The following is a 20,827-nucleotide window of genomic DNA, read 5'->3' as shown; positions in this document are numbered from 1 at the left end:
CATAGGCTACTCTTTATTCCTTTCATATTGTATTTTACTGTATCTTGATGATTTATGCTGACAACTTGTTGTAACACTAACAAACATCTACCAGAAAGTACAAATACCACTGCATTATTTGAAGTGCCCTGGAGTACTATGTAAATACCATGGTTCATGAATATAGTAATCATTCAGTATCATAGTTACCACCTGATAATGTCACTGGACCACAGTACCATCATAGTATTTTATTTATTTATTTATTTATTGTAAATGAATTGTATTCTTTGTTTATTATTATTAATATTTTTTATGATTGTTATTCAAACTGTTTAAATGTGTTGTATATTTATGGACTGTATTACATGTTGAGTAACATCTTTTAAGAGTTGATGAATCTTATCTGACGAATCAAATCATTGGTATGAGCAAGACCATCAGGACAAATAATGTGTCTATGTATCCAAGTATAAATTTATTTAAAATGAAATCCAGTTACTCTGTTACACAAGCATCGAGATTTAGTATCATGTTGGACTGCATTTTTGTGTAGATATTTGCATAGTGTGACTGAAAGTGCACTCACACATTATGAAGTCTATTCAATCCTAAAGAACATACCGGTAAACCCATTTAGCTCATAATTTGATTTTCTGTCCAGTAGTTAATATTAAGCTAGCTAGTGAAATTCAGACTGTGGCACAATGACTTTCATATTTGGCGCTTTAATGGTTGCTGTTCAGTGGTTGATTCATTTGCGTTCATTTGCATTTCATTAATTTGCAACATAGCTCTCAATCCCTGAATATCATCTATTGGAATTAGACAATGATGTCCTTGTTACTTGGTTACATGTATACATATGTAATAATTGGGATGATATCGGGTCATACTATAGGTCATAAAATCAATTTTGCAACGCTAGTCACCAGCTATTTTTTTTTTTTTAAAGTGTTACTGATTACACAAATAAGATGTAACCATGAAAATTAGACTGTTGATTGTACTGCCTTGGTGTTTTCTTTGATACAAATGCTTATTTATGTTACATCAAGATCATACAAACGTTTCAGTAGTGGCAGCAAGGCTGATTGAGATGGTTTGGGGACCATTTTTTGCCTGTTCTTCATAATGCATGCCTCTGTTTCAGTGTGTCTCTGAAGGTTTGACCCTGGCCTACTTTATAACATCACATATGCTTGCACTGCACCATAACTATGAGCTGCATCACGGATTGATTTTTTCCAATAAAGATGAAGAAACAAAGCATTTTGTCTCCGTTACCATTAATATACCATTAATATACCATTAATAGCATTCTCAAATAATAAAATGTAACATTTCTTAACAAGTTTTCATTGGTGTTATGAATTAGTTCAAATGAGCCAATTGGGCAAATACTGATTTTTTTTTTATTCAGTTTTAAAAGTCCAAAGTAAATTTTCACATAACAATTGAAATTTAGAGCAGGTAGTCAGGCCAGGTGTTTTAAATAGGTTACATAGAGAGGAACTGACAGCGAGGGTTGAGGGGGCAGCGTCTCTGCAGTGTGAAAATCGCTGCACAGGCAAAAGTGAAGGTGACTCATGCATGCAAATGTACAGCATAGAAATTAATAAAAGTGGCAAAACTAGCCATATAACAGCATCCTGCTGACTCAATCAATTCTTGAAATAATGCAAATAAACCACAGTTTAAGCTGCTATCAAATTATAACTTTTAGTCGTGTTGTGCATCTGTTAATTCAGAACTAATAGTCTAATCAAAATAAATATGTTGAAGGGTTTTTTTTCCTTCTTTTTTTATTTGTGCTGAATAACAGTTTGGTTTGAAGAGGGTGGTGGGGGTGATAGGGTGTCACCACCACAGTGAGTCAGCAAGATAGATGCTAATTTAAACATCTGGTGTACAAAAGATAAATGTGCAGCTGAAAAATGCTACTATGTGAGATGACTGTGGAACAGAAAATGCTTAGTGAAGCAAAGTCCAATTTAATCAGATCACAAATGTACATCCCATCACTGTAAAACAATATTTGCCGAGTCAACTTAAAAAAAAACAAAAACAAAAAAACCCCTGCTGACTTAAAGTTTTTCATGTTGAAATAACTTACCCTTAAAGTGGAGTCATCCTTTAACATTAGTTTAAATTAGATTTGTTTGTGTGTTGTAATGTAGTCTGATTGATATAGACATGTTAAATAAAATTTTTGACATAAAATAAAATCAGTTAATATAGTTTCAGGAGTTTTTCTTTCCAGCTTCCTCCTTGTTAACATATCTACAGTAGTTAAAGCAAAGTGGACTTAGTTGTGTGGAGCAACAATGCTTGGATCTGTGCAGTCTCCTTAAAATGTTTGTTTTCTTTCTGACTAAGAAATGAAGTGACATTTATGCAATTGTGTTTATACTGTGCGGTTTTATCTGCAGAAATAAACTTGACTGTTATAGAACATCTGAATAGTTTAAAAAAAAAGTCCATTGGAGGTTGTCAATATCTATAGTCTTAACAAAGTGAAGCACATTGTTTGGTTAAAGCCGTTTCTTTTATCTCTTTGCAAAGATCATTTATATGTGACCTGCTCCATCATTTTGAGTCACTTGGTCCCAGAGACACATTTTGAATTTTGAGTTTAATGCACTAAAGTAACAAGGAAAGCATTTAAATGATTTTATCCTTCAGCTCTCTGGAATACTTGATTCTGACTGGTCATTCACACCATCTATAGAGTTCTGATATCTCAGAGTAGCAACTGCACATCCACATGTCAGACCGCTCATCCGGGCTTTGCGAATTTGCGAATTTGCAAGTAATCTTTCCTACTTCTCGATAACTGTGCAATCTCAACAAGTAAGCTCATAGAATCATTTCAACTCAAATCAATATTTCATGTGGATTTATTATTTATTGGTTAGTAGTCTTGTAATTACCAAGAAATGCGCAGTCAGATGGTCATTATTTACACAATAATCACCAATAGAACTCATGCAAACCAGAGGTGGAATTTAGCTTGAAGTGTTTTCATTCTTCTCACATAATTACATAATTTCAAAGCAAATCAATGTTTCATGTCCATTTGTTAATTAATATGGTATGTATTCTTGTAATAGGCTGAATAATGATGACTCAGTCTGTCACTTTCACAGAATAAACACCAACAGAACGCCAATGCAAACCAGACATTGATTTCATCTTTTCAGCGATTTACTGTATTTTATTTTACACAATCACATAAATGCATGGACATACAATATTGATTTGCTTTGAAATTATTAATTTGGTCAGTTGCCATGTAATAAGTGGGATAATGGTTAGTCAGACGGTTGTTATTGCAAAATCAATCCCTTCAGGGTGATACAAGGCCCGTCTACTTCGTGTCAGGGTCCCGATCACCCTGTCGGGATTTATTTTGCGATAACAACCGGCTGACTGTACATTATCCCTTACATTTCAGCTAAAGTTTACATTATAATATACTGACAATGGTTTAGAGTAGAAACAACATCATTTTATCGTTAGAAATCTATTATAGTGCATAAAACTCAAAATGTGTTTCTGGGTCAAAGTGACTCAAAATGATGGAGCTGGTCACATATGCTTTTGATAATCAAACAAATTACAAACAATTATAATACCAAATAACTTTATGAAACTAATTTAAAAGAAGCAGTGTGTAAACACTTGCAAAAGGAGAGTTTTTACAAGTTGCTATACAACAGTCTATAAAAAGTATCGCCAGTTAATCTTTTAAAATAACAATACAAAATTCTTTAAAAAAAAAATTAACAAGTCAAAGACTTTTAATAATACAGATGGTATTACTGTATATACCATATGTATACAGAAAATGTATCTTAGAAATGTATGAACCACAGAACTCCAAACGCATCCCTTATTATTTGATGGTTGTATTATTAACAGTAAAAGTACCATTGGACATTGATATCTTGCACGACAAGCTCCATTGTCACATCATACTGTAACTTAACCTTCAAGATAATAGAAAATCCAGGAAAAGTTTTTTCTTTCTTTCTTTTCTAATAATATATTTTTACATTGATCTTGCTGGTAAACAGTCTTTGACAATGTTACATTTCAATGTCCAAGGGCATATTTATGTTATTAATACTCTCATCGAATTAGAATATATTCTTTAGTTAAGGAATATGATTAAAGTTGGCATTCTGTAAGAGTTAAAATTTCTTAGGTTATTGATACATTTGAAACTCTTTGCAGTTATAAAAAGCTAAGCATGTAACCTTTCAAGAAAGACAACAATAATCACTGGGGAAATAAGTCACATACCCTAAACAAATATGCTTCATACTGTATATGCAACATCAATTAAACTGGCAGAATCAACCTGACTACATTAGTTCACACCAAATTAAGTATTTTTTTTTATTAGGAATAGCTAAGCAGATAAGTAGAAATAGCTCCTTAAAGTAACAACTGCACATTTTAACATTTAAAAAAGCTAAAATAAATAATAAAATAAATTGCAACTGTAATAACAGTTCACAAACATGAACCAGTGGTTTTGTGTTGAAAAAAACAAATGCATACATTCAAAGACAGTAAGGTAAAATAAGATGCTTGGTTTACTTACCCCCATCTCATCCAGCTCACAAAAAGTCTTCACTCCTAAATTCAAATGAGCTGCTGAAATGGAATACTACTGAACGTTTTTAGAGGAATTGTGTGGAGACCGATGAGCCTGTCCTTCCCACAAGTCCTTTCTTCCTCTCTCAGGCCTCAGAGTCACTGTGTGCAGTTCACATACCAGAAAGTTGACGAAAAAGATATGGAGAGTGAGAGCGAAAGAGAGAAATTTCAAGAGGTAGGAAGGGCTGCATCCTTCTCTAATGCACCCTAGTAGTTGTTCCCGGGATGCTTAAGGTCTAAAGACCTGCAGCATTGTACTTTGAGTGCAAGAGAGAGATTCTCAGGTCACTGTTAAGCTTCTTACTCGCTCTATCTCACTATGTCTCCCTCCTTCTTCTGTCCTCTACACATCTCCTCCTCCATCTATTCTCCTCCACCCCTCCCTTACCTCTCTCTGTACCCTTTTCCCTCTGGCTAAGTTTTGCAACATCATGCTCCCCTCGCTGGCGCAGTCCAGGGGAGTCGAGAATCCTTGCCTTCACTGTGTTTTTCATTGGCACAGCTGTGATATGACCATTCCAGCACCAAGTCCACATCCTCTAAGACATTTGTTCAGCAAAAGGACAATTCACGATGTGGTGCCCCAAATATGAGTACCAGGTGAAATCTGATCATATCAAGGGCACAACCATGAAATTAGACCTTTCTCTGAAAGCACATTGTTCCTTAGGCTGCACTGGTCTTCTCTTGTCCTTTTGTTCTGGTTCTTTTGCTTGGTAGTCGTCAAATTGACTCCATAAAAGCCATCTATTGTGTTTCTTCCACAACACTGTCTCACCAATATCTGCCTTGTTACACTTCCCTCTTCTTTCCCTCTTGTCCCACTGTGTGTGGGTCTCGGTTGACCCATCTCCCTCTCTCTCTCTCTCTCTCTCTCTCTCTCTCGCTCTCTCTCTCTTACTGGTTCTATATAGATTGCAATATGGGAAATGCTCTCTCTCTTTCACACCCCACCCGCTCTCTCTCTCTCTCTCTCTCTCTCTCTCTCACACACACACACACACACACACACCATATGCTGTGATATGGTATCCCAAGGTCACATTGTCCTGAGATTGTGTGTGTGTGTGTGTGTGTGTGTGTGTGTGTGTGTGTGTGTGTGTGTGTGTGTGTGTGTGTGTGTGTGTGATCATAGGGGGTTGATATCGAGTGCTGTCCTATAAATCATAATGGCCTACACAGGAGACATTTTGTCACTCATAGCCATGTGTGAGTGTGTGTGCAAATGTCTCTGTTTAGACCATATGTCTGTCAAGTCTCTCTTTGGTCTCTGTTCACTGCAACTGTTCCCTAATCAGACTTAAAGTCCCACTCCATCACAGTCATTAGTTAAAAAGAAGATTGTCTCAACTGGATCCTATCTGCTGATTTCTCTTCTCCAGATAAAACCAAACGGCTACACAGACATTATTCTGATGCATTTGCATTACAATTTGTTCTCAAAATATCGTCCATCTGTACCCTGTGTGTATGCTCAAACTAGTTAAATAATATTTGGCTCATTTTGTACATTATTAATTATTATGCTTGAAGTTTGAAAGTAAACAAAGAAATTTTAATTGTAAAGCATGAAATACAGTCAGCAGGAATTTGTTAATATGTTATTAACTCTACCCCCTATTCCAGATCTCAACCTTAAACCTAACAGTCAGTGGATTAAAAATGTAATTTTAGAGTAAAAATACAACATTCAAAACTGCGCCCACCATCGTTTATATGAACACGATTACTTCATGGTTTCTCTTAAGGGACCAGAACGGAGTTTTGGCAGCTCTTCATGCAATGTGCTGTCAGTAGCACAACAGCGAAATGTGTTTACAGCAGAACTGATATAAAAATGTCCGACGGGGATTGATCTTGTCAGTAATTTGGTTACATTCACTTTCAGAAGTAGCCTAAAGTTATTATTTCCATTGTGATCATGTTTTTAACTACCCATATGCAATTACTTTGCAGGACACTTTGTTTAAACAATCTATTTAAGGGCCTTAACATTTTTACAGAACAGGTGGACAATACAGTTAAGCCAGAGGTTCCATATTTGCCTTCAATGACCAAGACAATGACCAGCAAAATCCCATAGTCTATAAAACTCAATCCACAAGGCCCCGGACCACTTCCCCATGTACTCAGTTTTCATTTTACCAGCTGCACTACAGCCTGATCTAGTGCTCAATTCAATTGCTGGGGAATGCTGGGGAGATGAGACACAACTAATCAAATAATTCATGGGATAGCCTGTTTCAAAATCCTTTGTCTCACAGAGCCAGACTTTTTATTGGCATTACATCTGGTCCACTTTACAGTTTCTTTCTGGCCAAGAACTGCCTAAGAACTGACATGTAAACTGACCAACCAAAGTTCACCTTGTTTTCACATGACTTAGAAATGGGTAAATAGGAAATAAATGTCATGTCTCTAGTGGCCATTTCTTATTTCATTCAGTCAACATTTCACTGAAATTTTCCATAGTAAACTTGTTTATTTCATTGCAACACTATAATAAAACAATACAAACCCCTTCCCTTACCTTACAGATACATTATACAGAGTAAATATCAGTGACAAAAAGAAGAATAAAAAAGGGTTTATAAATAATAGTAAAATAATTTACCAATAATTGAACTTGAAGTTGTTACTCAGTACATGTTAAACCATCCATATCAATTTTCAGATTCTCACAATTAGATTCCCAGTACTTAAAATTTGATTCCATATTTTATCAAATTTATGTGATTGTCTCTTTACATTATACATTTTTCATTAATTTTTTTCTGGGTGGTTATATGATAATAGTTAATTCCACCATTGTGTTATTGTTGGTGCCTTTACTGATTTCCAGTTTCGTAATATACACATCTTAGCAGCAGTAGTAAACATCAAAACAGTTTTCTTAATTTCCACATAAGCTGCACCTAATACACTTAAATCCCCCAATAAAGCAAGTCGTGGATCCATTACTACTAAATACTTGAAGTTATTGACATTAATGAAAATATACCATTCCAGAATATTTCTAGTTTTTTACACTCCCAAAACATATGCATTATCTCTGCATTGAGTAGACTGCATGATGGACATCACGAAGATATATTTGATGTAAACAATGACATTTTGTAGGAAGTGTAATATGAGCAGTGTATTAAGTTAAATTGTAATCCATTTCTTTTTCCATCAGAGTGCATGTCAGATTTGGAAAGTTATCAGCTGATTGAGATACCCAGCTTCGAACCTGCAAATATATAAAAAAATGTATCCGCTATATTATATTTGTTTTTTAAACTTTCAAAATCTAAAATATTATTTTCATTACATAAATTACCCACAGTATGAATGCCCATGTTTCACCATGCCAGTGTAGTACTATCTATTGGGATTTATGGTATTCTTATCCCATAAAGGGGTATACTGTCTGTACACTGTGAAATTGTCAAATCCAAACACTGTACTACAATTTCTCCAACACCTATGTGAGTGGAGCATAATCAGGTTTTTAGACAGTTTACATACTTCATGTTGGGATTCTATATACAAAATGGACTTCAACGGAATATTTATCACTTGTTGTTCGACATGTACCCAAGAGGGGGGAAGTCTCGTTAATTAATTAACCAAGTGCCAAATGTTTCGAATTTGACACAAAATAGTACAATTTAAAATGTGGTAAATACAGTACCTCCTTTTTCAAAATTGACAGTTTTACTCTGGGTTGTTTTAATTCCCAAATAAATGTAGATAACATTCTATCTAGTGTTGTAAACATAATAGTAGGACATTTAATTTTAGCGATTGATATAAATACATACATTTAGGTATTACTGTCATTTTGACAATATTTACTCTGCCTATTATAAATACAGGAAGATGTATCCATCACGAAAAATCTGCCTTTGTTTTTTCAATTAATGGTTTGTTATTAAGATTATAAAACTTTTTTAATTTACTTAAGTTAAAACCCATGTCCTTGAACCCTTCGAAATCCCATTTAAATTTTGACAATATTTCATGATCATAAAAACCATCCAGTAACACTTTACAAAAAGGTTCCATTTGTTAACATTAGTAAACAACATTAGTTAACATTAACTAACAATGAACAATAATTATTAACCATTTATTAATCTTAATTAATGTTAAGTTCAACATATAGTAATACATTTTTAAAATCCAAAGTTGTATTAGTTAACATTAGTTAATGCACTATTAACTAACATTAAAAAATATATTGTTAATTGTTTATTCATAATACCTAATGCATAGACTAATAGACTACTGAGTGGTAAATCTGTCAAAACTCTACTAAAGTTGATTTATCCTTATTTGATGTATAAAATTGCTTAGTATCTTTTAAATATTTGGTTATCATACACAATGTCTCCATCCTTGATCTTGATTGTATTCTATGTATCATTCATTGTCCTTTTTTTTTAATTTTCCAATTTAATATTTTACCTGTTTATTTACCAAATTCATAATAGTAATATTTTGTTTGAGCCATTTCTACTTCTGCCTGTTGATTAGTTAAATTATTATATTCTACTTTTTATGTTCATTTATTCAATTCAGTTGTATTGTTAGATTTAATGAAAAAAAAATGTTTTCCAAATTGTGAATTTCTTGTTCTAATTTATTTTGTTTCCACTTATAAGACTCTTTAATACAGTTCCAAATTATTCTATTAGAAGCTGTGCCCCTATTATTTTCTAAAAAGGTCTCAATTCCCTTTTCGCATAGCTTAATAAAATAAACATCATTTAATAAATAGGGCTTAAAACACTTTAAGTATTTATCTGCAACTGCAGTGGACAATGATCAGAGATAGTGGCCACCATATATTCACAGTCATAGAATAAATAAAAAAGAGATACAAATAAGAGAATAAATTCTGGAATATGTTTAAAGAACCATCAAATAAAATGTGTATTCCTTTTCCATAGGTTGTAATTTCCTCCAAATTTCAACTAATCCATTATCCAATATTCCCTGTGTCAGTACACTGGCTGAACTTTTAGTAAATCCTTTATCCGCTGATCGATGTAATAATGGTTCAAGAGCTAAATTAAAATCCCCACATATAATACAGTTCTCACATTGGGACACACTAATCAATCGTTTATACAATTTTGGGTCATCATGGTTTTGTCCATATATATTAATAAACGTATGACTATTATTATTAATATCACATTGTACAATTACTTGTCTACTAAATACAGTCAGGTCCATAAATATTGGGACATCGACACAATTCTAGTCTTTTTGGCTCTATACACCACCACAATGGATTTGAAATGAAACGAACAAGATGTGCTTTAACTGCAGACTTTCAGCTTTAATTTGAGGGTATTTACATCCAAATCAGGTGAGTGGTGTAGGAATTACAACAGTTTGTATATGTGCCTCCCACTTTTTAAGTGTGTGTGTGTGTGTGTGTGTGTGTGTGTGTGTGTGTGTGTGTGTGTGTGTGCGTGTGTGTGTGTCAAAGTGAACAAGATTGACCTAACAGATAAAGCCTATCTAATGGCAGGAAGAGGGCTATTACTGTATATAAGTTGGTGACTTATTTTTAAAATTTAGATGGCTAAACAGTCTAAATTCTCAAATAAAACTGCCATGAGATTAAATCATAAATATAACTGTTGACATAATTGTTGATTTGTAACAAAAGTAGACAGTAATAGTAACTGTATAGAAGTTGCATTAATAGAAATTAGATTACCATCTAGATTTTACATATACAGAGTGACTCTTATTTTATGTTGCTGATATTTAGCTTGCAATCTAACTCCGCAGTATGGATGCCAGGATAGATTTAGTGGCATAAAGTAGCTGGGAGGCTAGAGGTTTGAGAAAACAAACAATCAATCAGATGTTTACATGTTTAAGTGTTTAAGTTTTTAAGTGTAAAACATTGGCCTCCATGGAAAACCAAATTGAATGACAATAAAGGTTTAAACTGCATCATAAATTATGCACACAATACATTTGATATCCTGAATGAGCTCAGCTGGGATACTACAGGACTCAGCTAGAGTCATTACCTGCATGCAGATTTAGAGTTTTGCATAGTGTCTGATGTATATCTTATTTTCCTTGAATCATTGGTCCAGTCCTGCATTGTAGGGAATCCAATAATTTACTTCAGGCTTGACATAGCTCCAAATTTAGAAACAGATTGAAGAAAGAGGTAGACACCCAGAGAAAAGAAAAATCACTACGGAGATCTCATTAATATCTGATTTGTTTTTCCTAGACAGCAATGAGATTAAATGAAAATATAAAGGGAACTTTTGCTTATATCTGCTGCATGTCAGATTTTTCTCCTCAAACCTCCATAATCTCACATGCATCTACGCTAGAGTTTCTGAAAAGATCTCAACAATGTTCCCAAAGACTGCAATCAACACTAGATATCAATACGAACGTATACGTTTCTCACCAAATTCGTCTAAAACCAAATTATCTGCACTATACTATACTTGTTAATTTGACAGCTATGCACTCTACTGTTGAGGCATGGTCTATAATGGGACACTCTTACATGCCTATCCTGAAGTGTTTATGATCTTCATAGATGTGATTAGTCTAAAATTCAACCCCTCCTTACAACACACACTCTCACATGCATCCACCCCCCCACGCTTTATTCCCTCCGTCTTTCTCTCCCGCCTCTGCAGTGGCTCATTCTTTCCTGCGCCGGCTACAGGCACACAGCACACAGCACCCACCCTCTCTACCCCTCCTCTGGCCAATCATCCCAGCATGCGGCACCTATTTATGGGTAAAACTAACAGCCTCTTTTCCAGACTTAAAGCAGAGCTTTATGCTGCAGCTATAGCTGAATGAATCCAGCGTACCCTGCGTCTACACATGCTGAGTGATGCAGAGTATCAGCAAGACACTGCCAGCAACTGAGAGCCACTGATTAAAAGAGAAACAGCAAAGGATCTGGTGCTGCCTCTAGTACGCTCTGCCTTGCCCTCCCTCTTTGGGACAGACTGCAAAGGAGGATAGAGAACAGGGAGGCACTATCTGCAAGACTTCTCAAGCTTGTCTAGTCCACAATCCTGTTTTGATTTTGTGCACCGTGCTTAGTCTTGTGTGGCCCCTCAACACCATTCTCTCAGAACCATCCTGCCTGAGACAGAAACACAGACACCCAGGAAACAAGCAGACATACAGACCATTGGCGGACAAGTGAGCAGACAGTCTGAGATGGATTTGCAACTAGGTAGAAGACCAATTCCGCACAGATGTGCTCAATCCGGTGATGTATTTCATGCAGGTCTGGTCGTCACTCTTCTGCTCGGTAAGTCTCTTACAAACATTCCTCTACTTTCGCTTTCTCGTCTCTTATACCTTACACCTCCCTCTAGCTGTTTACTACTCAGGCACCCATTCCTACCTTTTCCTAGTGGGGTGGCTGGCAATATGCTGCATTGTGTGCATTGCTTGCACAAACTGAAGGTGTCCAAACAAGCACGGGCATTTACTTGTTACTATGTCAGCGTCAATTAGTCTCAGCTTTCTATGTCTGGAGAAGATACAGTTTGGGCGGTCAAGGTTCCTGACCCTACCTTTGGTCAAAAAGAATATTGATTGAGGAAAATAAATCATGCAATGTGGTGTTAGCACTTTAACAGTTAATGGGACAGCAACCGGCAGCAGCCAACTGGTATAACAGTGTATAACAAGAGGGCATAATTGTCTTGAGCTCTTATCTCTTCGGTTAATACAGCTGGAGCTTTGTAGTCCTGCAGAAGTATTAGGAATATTGGTGCATGACTAATGCATATATGAATGAGCAAGACATTTTATCGTTCGATACTCACAGTGACATCAGTCCCACTTTGGCATTTTGGTTTATCTAAGTTGACGTGTTATTAAATGTATTCACCTCCTGTAAGCGCATCTATTCAGAGATCTGTTTGTGAGAACAATACTCCAGTGATTCACCTTTTCTTTTTAATTTCCCTTCAAGCTACTATATATTTATGCCACTCTTAAAACACTTGCCATAATTACAATATACTTTGAGGGGGACATGTCCACCCAATGTGACTGTTATTTAGGCTATTACTGTTTAGACATCATTGTTAGAGAATAACTTGATGAAATCTTCTAAGACGTTTTTTTTTTTTTTATCTGTCACGAATCAGTTGAGGCAGGACCCAAACGCAGCGCAAAAAGCAAAAGCTTTATTAATACAAAAATGGAACAAAACCAAACATAAACTACCCTGTAGGGGAAAACACAGTCCAAGGTGGAAGCCCACTTAAGCTGGGCTGGGGCAGACGAACTGGATACAGGACTGAACGTAACCGACTAGGAACAGGGACTAGAAACAATACCGACATGGACATGAAACAAGACAAACTGGCACAGGACAGCACACACGAGGAGACTAAAATAGGGATAAAAATCAAACAGGTTAATAAGGAGGGCAGGTGTAACTAATTAACTAATAATGGGCTAACAAGGGGGGGGTATGACTCAGACTGAAAGACACGAGGCAAACAGAAACAAAACAAAACCACGTGCTCTCAAAAATGTCATGTGCGCACATCTTAAAGACAATAAGGCAATATGCACTCATGCCATCGGACAAATAAGACGAGAAAATGCACGGCAACACTAATAAAGCAATGACGTACATTCTCACACAAGACAAAGCCTGAGCGTACATCGTGAGGCAAACACCATGCGATGCACGGAACAGGCGACAACACGAAACAAGACACCTGTCAAGAGTTTGTACACACACAAACCCGACTCCTCAGACTGAAGTGACCGAACCTCAGCACAACGTGAAGACAGCTCGCGACCCGGGCACGCAGAGGAAAGTGAGCCCAAAGGGTGTCCAAGATCAGGAGAGACAGACACAGCTTATTGACTGATTATTGAGAGCATCCTGCCAAGGTGACATAAACGCAATGCACTCACGCCAATACAAGACAAGAAATGGAACATAAGTGTCTGGATCCCAACACCAAAACCGAAACTTTACCAGACAGGGAAGTCAGGATCCAGACCCCATGCTCCACGAGAATCGAGACCGACCGAAGAGCGCACAGCAGGAAAACCACAACTGAAGCCTTTGCTCACAGGAAGACAGAAGGCAAAACACAAGACATACACAGAACAATGATGTCACGACCCTGTCACACAAAAAGCCAGACTGTCAGAGTGACAGGATCCTGACAGTATCAGTGTGCAGGTTTTCAATGACTGGTTCTTAAAAACATATATTTGATTCTCCTAATCTTGAAAGTTGGTTTTAATTAGTGCTGGGAAATTTAACGTGTTAATTTCTTTTCCTTTTTTTTTTACATGTAAATATTGGCTCAAAATGCTTACTTATACTGTCATCTGAACTACTCTCAAAAGTGAAACCGCCCGAGCGAGACCCAGCGTGTGCTGGTGATCTGCAACCAGGTTTACAGTACTTGTAGAGGCTGAACGGCAGCCAGAGAAAATAATAGTTATACTTTTAATATGTTTCATCTCTATATGTAGTACAGTGTCTAATAATGCATTGGCAATGTGCACTTAAGATTCTCTTGCCAATAAAGTTTGAAATGAATTGAATCTGCCCATTTGATCCTGCTGCTAAAAATGTCCACTGAACAACTGCACATGTCCACTGATTATATGGCATGTATACATCTACTTGTATCAAAGATAATTACCTGTAAAAATAATGTTCATAATAACCTGAACATTTTACCATGTACATATTTAAAAAATTTATATAAATGATGACTAACCAATTTCATGCATACAAGTATAAAGTAAATATATTTATATTGTTTGTTTTAATGTATCATGTACCATAATTTAATAACGATTAATCATGATTAATCACAGAAAACTGTGCAAGTAATTAGTTAACATTTTTTAATAGATTCACAGCCCTAGCTTCTATAAAAGCGTTCTTCCTGAGATCTTCTACATCTCTGCATTGACTCTTTAAGAAGAAACATTTACACATACAGTATATCATGCAAAGTCTGTCCTGGCTGTGAATGTTAATTGCTTTGCTGAAATTGTTTGATTGCTTTACACTAGCTGTGGTATGTTATTTTGCGGGATTAGGGGTTCATGCTCAGAGTGTCTTTATGATATATTGGGCTGTGTGACTCTTGAGTCACACGGTACACCAGCTCTGCTAAGCTCAGCACTTTGGCTGAATTTCTCAGTTGAATTATATTAATTATTTTTGAGCAAGAGGGCATTATTCTTCCAACCGAGCCCCACCTTTCCCTTTACTGCTTGTGAAGGTGAATTAGAGGCCAATAAAATGGGTAATTTTTTCCTTCACTTTCTCCTTCATAGCTAGAACTCCGTGGGTTAATATGCATCTTCTGCAAAGGTCCCAGTGGATTCTGGGAGGTATGACATATTGCTGTATGTTCACGGCACATCCTTCAGATTATGAGAGGGTGCACCACTTAAAGGCAAATCACAATTATGACAGAGAGGGTGGTAATAATGTCACACACACTTCACTATGATGTCTTGTGGTATGATTACACAAAATGTCTCTGTTTCTGAATGAATATACATTTAAAAAAAATATGTATATAAAAAACAATGCAGAATTATGCCTTAGGAGACTCAAGGTTAACTTGTTTACTACCACCAGTACATACACCATAGTACTTAAAGAGTCATGGTGTTTTCACTTTTCAGAGTCATCAGACTATCAATGACTTGTCTCTGCATTTTATGCTAGGATTAGAGAACATATTTTAACATAAAAAAAATTACACACATCCCATTTAATAACTTCAACTCTATAGAAACTTAATTCTATAACTAAAGTAATTCATTAGATTTTGCATCATAATTGCATCATATTATATTTCTGTATAAAGGAAGCTGGTCCCAGTATAGTGTTCAATACAGCTAATTCTACTAATTAAAGAAATTAAAGGACACACTGTTCTTCCTTTGCATTCTGTAATAAACAGGATAGTGGATACGAATAGCCCTCTATAAAAAGTCAGTGAGCACAAATGTGTGTAACTAACCCCCCTCCCAACCTCAAGTGGTGCAGGCCCCCCATAAGACTGGAATAGGGGGCATTTACATTTTTAAAGAGATGTGACAAATAGCCTGAAAATACATTTCAAAGACATAAATTATTGTAACTACTTCATTCACAATCTGGACCGGTGAGCAGAGGCGAGCCTGGACCGTTGAACAGAGTTTTGCTTGTGACATGGCATGGAGCAGTCTGGGGTTTGATTGACACATGGCATGGAGCAGACTGCGGTTCGGCTGTGACATGGCATGGAGCAGTCTGGGGCATGGGCATGGACAGAGTCTCGGGAATGACCTCTGTGGTCATGAACACAGGCTGAGACGCAGAGATGAAATCCTTTCTCCTCCCCCTCCTCCGTGAGGCCGAAGTTGGCGGAGCAGGCTCTGGGACAGACGAGGCTTCCAGCTCGTTGGCCATGGCAAGCGTGGGCGTTGGCTCGTTGGCCGTGGCATGGGATGTTGACTTGACAGCCATGACATGAAACTCTGGCTTGGCAGCCATGAAGTGAAACTCTGACTTGGCGGCCATGACGTGACACTCTGACTTGGCGGCCATAACGTGACACTCTGGCTTGGCGGCCATGACGTGAAACTCTGGCTTGGCGGCCATGACGTGAAACTCTGGCTTGGCGGCCATGACGTGAAACTCTGGCTTGGCAGCCATGAAGTGAAACTCTGACTTGGCGGCCATGACGTGACACTCTGGCTTGGCGGCCATGAAGTGAAACTCTGACTTGGCGGCCATAACGTGACACTCTGGCTTGGCGGCCATGACGTGAAACTCTGGCTTGGCAGCCATGACGTGAAACTCTGGCTTGGCGGCCATGACGTGAAACTCTGGCTATGCGGCGGTCATGTCGAGGAACTCTGGCTTGGCGGCCATGACGTGAAACTCCGGCTTGGCAGCCATGACGTGAAACTCTGGCTTGGCGGCCATGACGTGAAACTCTGACTTGGCGGCGGCCATTTCGAGGAACTCTGGCTTGGTATCCGCCTCCTCCCAGCCTAAAATATTCTTCTGGGCCACCTGACAGGCTAAGGCACAAAATCCTCAACATAAACCTCCAAGGGATGACTCCCCTGACAGAGGCTCAGAAGCTGATCTGCTGGGTCCATTGTGAAGGTCAAGTATTATGTAGCGATGCTGCCAAGGACGAAGACGATGATGAAGGAGTGAAGAACACAAGAGCAGTTTATATAAATAAACGTGAAACCAAAAACCCTAACAATAAACGAGAACTAGACATAAACATAAACTTGACTTGAACTAGACTTGACTAGACATTACTTGGCATGGCATGACATGAACAAAACAACAAAGTTACACTTACAAATATCAATACTAGACAAAGGACAATGGTAAACATGAGGGCTTAAATACATGACATGGGGGAACATAAACCAATGATCAAACAGAACACTAAACAAGATAATAAGACAATGAAACTAAACAAATGAAAACAAGACACATGAACATGTAGGGAAAACAGGACATCACATGACATGAAACAGGAACTAGACTTATCAAAACAAAAGACATGAAATCAAAACATGAACAAAAACACATCTAAACATGACAGCCAGCATGCACAACCTGTAATTATTTATTTATTGCCTAATTTAAGCTAAAGAATCAATGTGATACCATGTTTTATGATAATATATTTATATGCTTGAAATATACCTAGTCAACAGTGTTGGGTGTAATGCATTACTAAGTAATTAATTACTGTTATTAAATAACTTCTTATTGAAAACAGTAAAGGGATTACTCTTAATATTCAGTAAAATAATTACAATTACTTCTGATGTAATTGCGTTAAATGCTGTATAGACTATAGAATAATTCTATATAAAACAATAATGAATTTAACGCTGCCCCCTTAAATTCTTTGGCCAGTTCATGAATTATTTATTTGATTTTATATGATTTATTTGAAAGAATTAAAAGAACAGTTTCATGTCTATCCTCATATTTTTCATCTGGTCAAGGTTGATAAGTGTTTTAGAAAGTAATTAGTAATAAGTAAGGCAATTACATTTCATACAGAGTAATTAGTACAGTGATTTAATTACACGGTAGAAGATGTAATTAGTAGTTAGCACTTAATTACTTAGTAACTTACCCAACACTGGCAGTCAGCTGTTTTGGAGATTTCAGTGTTGTTCTATTCATCTAGCTTTTTACTGAACTGACTTGCCATAAAGGTACTTTGCTTTAATCCAACATCAAGAACTGTCTGCTCTGCAATTTGTAAAAAATAGCTGATGATGTCACAGGCTGTTTCTGAGACATGGTTCCATTTAATATATTAAACTATAAACTGCACTGTTTACAATGCTTAGGTAATCTTCCAAAATGTGTCAGTTCTTGTAGCTTCCTTTATACACCCAGTGCCCCATCAACTGTTCAGAAACTATACAATTGAAAGAGATGAGAAAAAGAAGACATGCTTTCCTAAAATAATCAGCAAACTGTCACTTAAACTGAAATGTTTATACTAAAACTCTTGATGCTACAATAAAATATATATCATATGTGAACCAAATGAACCAAAAACAAAAAGGTCCAGGCAGACACCTGTGGAAAAATCTTAACAGTAAATGATCAACATCTTCTTTCTCAGTATCGGCCTTCACTAACATATTTGTCAAAAATACATTTTTACCATACACATTTGACCATAGATGACGTCATCATAGTATATCATCATATATCAGCAAAGAGAAAAACTAAATAAATAAATAATAAAAATAATAATAATAATTAATTACCTATTTACCTAAACATGACAACATGCATTGCTTAATATTCGTTTGCCTTATACCTTTGGTTATGTTTAGTAGTTGCTCGGATGCTGAGGTTTATGGTCGTCATGGAAATGATACAACATACCATGTTTGTGTTCAGCAACAAAACTGGTCTCATGACAAGTTGTAATAAAAGTATGAGATGGCCTGTACAAAAGCATACAAATTTTACTCCCATAGAGAAAAATAAACGAACCAACGATCAATGGTATTACAACCCCTTTCTCAAACCTAAACCTATCCATAAAGTGTAATCCCTTACCAAACCCTAACCCTTATATCCATTATTTTGATAATATTAAAAAAGGGGCATGGGTAGCTCAGCGAGTATTGACGCTGACTACCACACCTGACGTCGTGAGTTTGAATCCAGGGTGTGCTGAGTGACTCCAGCTAGGTCTCATAAGCAAACAAATTTGCATTGTTGCTAGGGAGGGTAGAGTCACATGGGGTAACTGTCACGATTCCCTTGTTGTCTGCCCTGGGTTTCACTTGTCTTTGTCCAAAACTACACTTCCCATGATCCCCGGCCCTCATCACTGCCAGCCCTGTGTCATTGTGCTCACCTGATTGTAGTTTGTCATCATCATGTCTCCAGTGTATATAAACCCTGTTTGTTCTCCATTCCCTTGTCGATCGTTGATGTTTGTGGACGCCTGTTTCCGTGCTCTTTCCATGTTTATCCTGCCTGTTCAACCTTTCAATGTTTTCCGTGTTTTTGTTTTATTTCCCCATTGCGGGTATTTCCTTTGTTCTGGTTTTGTCTGTTTGGTTTTCACTGTTTCAAATAAAGTAACACTGCATATAGATCCTCACTCCACATCTGCCTTCATCTGCACTCGTAACAGAACGATCGACCCACAATGGATCTAGCAGTTCTTCGGGCAAGCTGCCGCCTCCTAGATTTGAGGCAAGGAAGCCGCCCGGTGGAGGATCACGTTAGGGACTTCCTGGACATAGCGAGTGCCACTGACTTCCCTGACTCCTCCCTGGTGGTGTTCTTCCGGGCCGGCCTGGCTGGTTCGCTCAAGGAGCGGTTGCCACCGGCAACGCGCGGCTGGACGCTCCACGATTTTGTGGAGGAGACGCTGCTGGCATGTGGCTCACCATACACTGTGGATGTAGTGGAGGAGGATCCTGCCTCTCCTCCCACAGTGGTGACCCTCCAGTCGTCCATGGCTCGACCTGTTTCGCCTGCTCCACCTGCCAGCAAGCCAACCCCCAAACCTGCCTTGAGCAATGAGCCAGCGCTGCCAACTTCGTCCGCCCGGAGGAGGAGGAGAAGAAAGGCCTCTGCTCTCCAGCCTCCGCCAACCACGGCCAACCAGCCAATGCCTGCAGCCCCGAACGTCAGTGAGCCAGCACCTGCAGCCCCGAACGTCAGTGAGCCAGCACCTGCAGCCTCGACCGTCCCAGAGCCAGCACCTGTAGCCTCGACCGTCAAAGAGCCAGCGCCAATAGCCATGACCGTCCAAGAGCCAGCGCCCCTCGAGCCTCCTGAGCCTCCCAGGGCTCCGCCTCTCAAGTCTCTCGAGCCTCCCAGGGCTCCTCCTCTTGAGCCTCCCGAGCCTTCTAGGGCTCCGCCTCCCAGGGCTCCGCCTCTCAAGTCTCTCGAGTCTTCCAGGGCTCCTCCTCTCGAGCCTCCCAGGGCTCCGCCTCTCAAGTCTCTCGAGCCTTCCAGGGCTCCGCCTCTTGAGCCTCCAGAGCCTTCCAGGGCTCCTCCTCTCGAGCCTTCCAGGGCTCCGCCTCTCAAATCTCTCGAGTCTTCCAGGGCTCCTCCTCTCGTGGCTTCCAGGGCTCCTCCTCTCGAGCCTCCCAGGGCTCTGCCTCTTGAGCCTCCCGAGCCTTCCAGGGCTCCTCCTCTCGAGCCTTCCAGGGCTCCGCCTCTCAAATCTCTCGAGTCTTCCAGGGCTGCTCCTCTCGTGGCTTCCAGGGCTCCTCCTCTCGAGCCTCCCAGGGCTCTGCCTCTCAAGTCTCTCGAGCCTCCCAGGGCTCCGCCTCTCGAGCCTTCCAGAGCTCTGCCTCTCGAGCCTCCCGAGCCTTCCAGGGCTCCTCCTCTCGAGCCTCCCAGGGCTCCGCCTCTCAAGTCTCTCGAGCCTCCCAGGGCTCCGCCTCTCAAGCCTCCCAGGGCTCCGCCTCTCGAGCCTCCCGAGCCTTCCAGGGCTCCGCCCCTCGAGCCTAACAGGGCTCCGCCCCTCGAGCCTAACAGGGCTCCGCCTCTCAAGTTTCTCGAGCCTTCTGGGGCTCCACCTCTTGAGCCTCTCAAGCCACACAGGGTTCCGCCTCCTGAGCCTTCCAGGGCTCCGCCTCTCAAATCTCTCGA

At 38.8% G+C, this 20,827-nt stretch overlaps 1 protein-coding gene across 1 annotated transcript in view; it reads left to right on the top strand.

Annotated features, from left to right (window-relative positions):
• The first annotated feature begins 11,862 nt into the window (after positions 1-11,862).
• LOC127632172 (sodium channel subunit beta-4-like) overlaps positions 11,863-20,827 on the top strand; it is a 44,760-nt gene continuing 35,795 nt past the window's right edge. The window contains exon 1 of the mRNA XM_052110762.1: positions 11,863-11,956. Coding sequence (XP_051966722.1) covers positions 11,863-11,956 — 94 coding nt within the window. The remainder of the gene's footprint in view (positions 11,957-20,827) is intronic.

The sequence above is a fragment of the Xyrauchen texanus genome, chromosome 38, assembly GCF_025860055.1.
Source record: "Xyrauchen texanus isolate HMW12.3.18 chromosome 38, RBS_HiC_50CHRs, whole genome shotgun sequence".
NCBI classification, from domain to species: domain Eukaryota; kingdom Metazoa; phylum Chordata; class Actinopteri; order Cypriniformes; family Catostomidae; genus Xyrauchen; species Xyrauchen texanus.
This window is presented reverse-complemented; position numbering and strand designations above follow the sequence as displayed.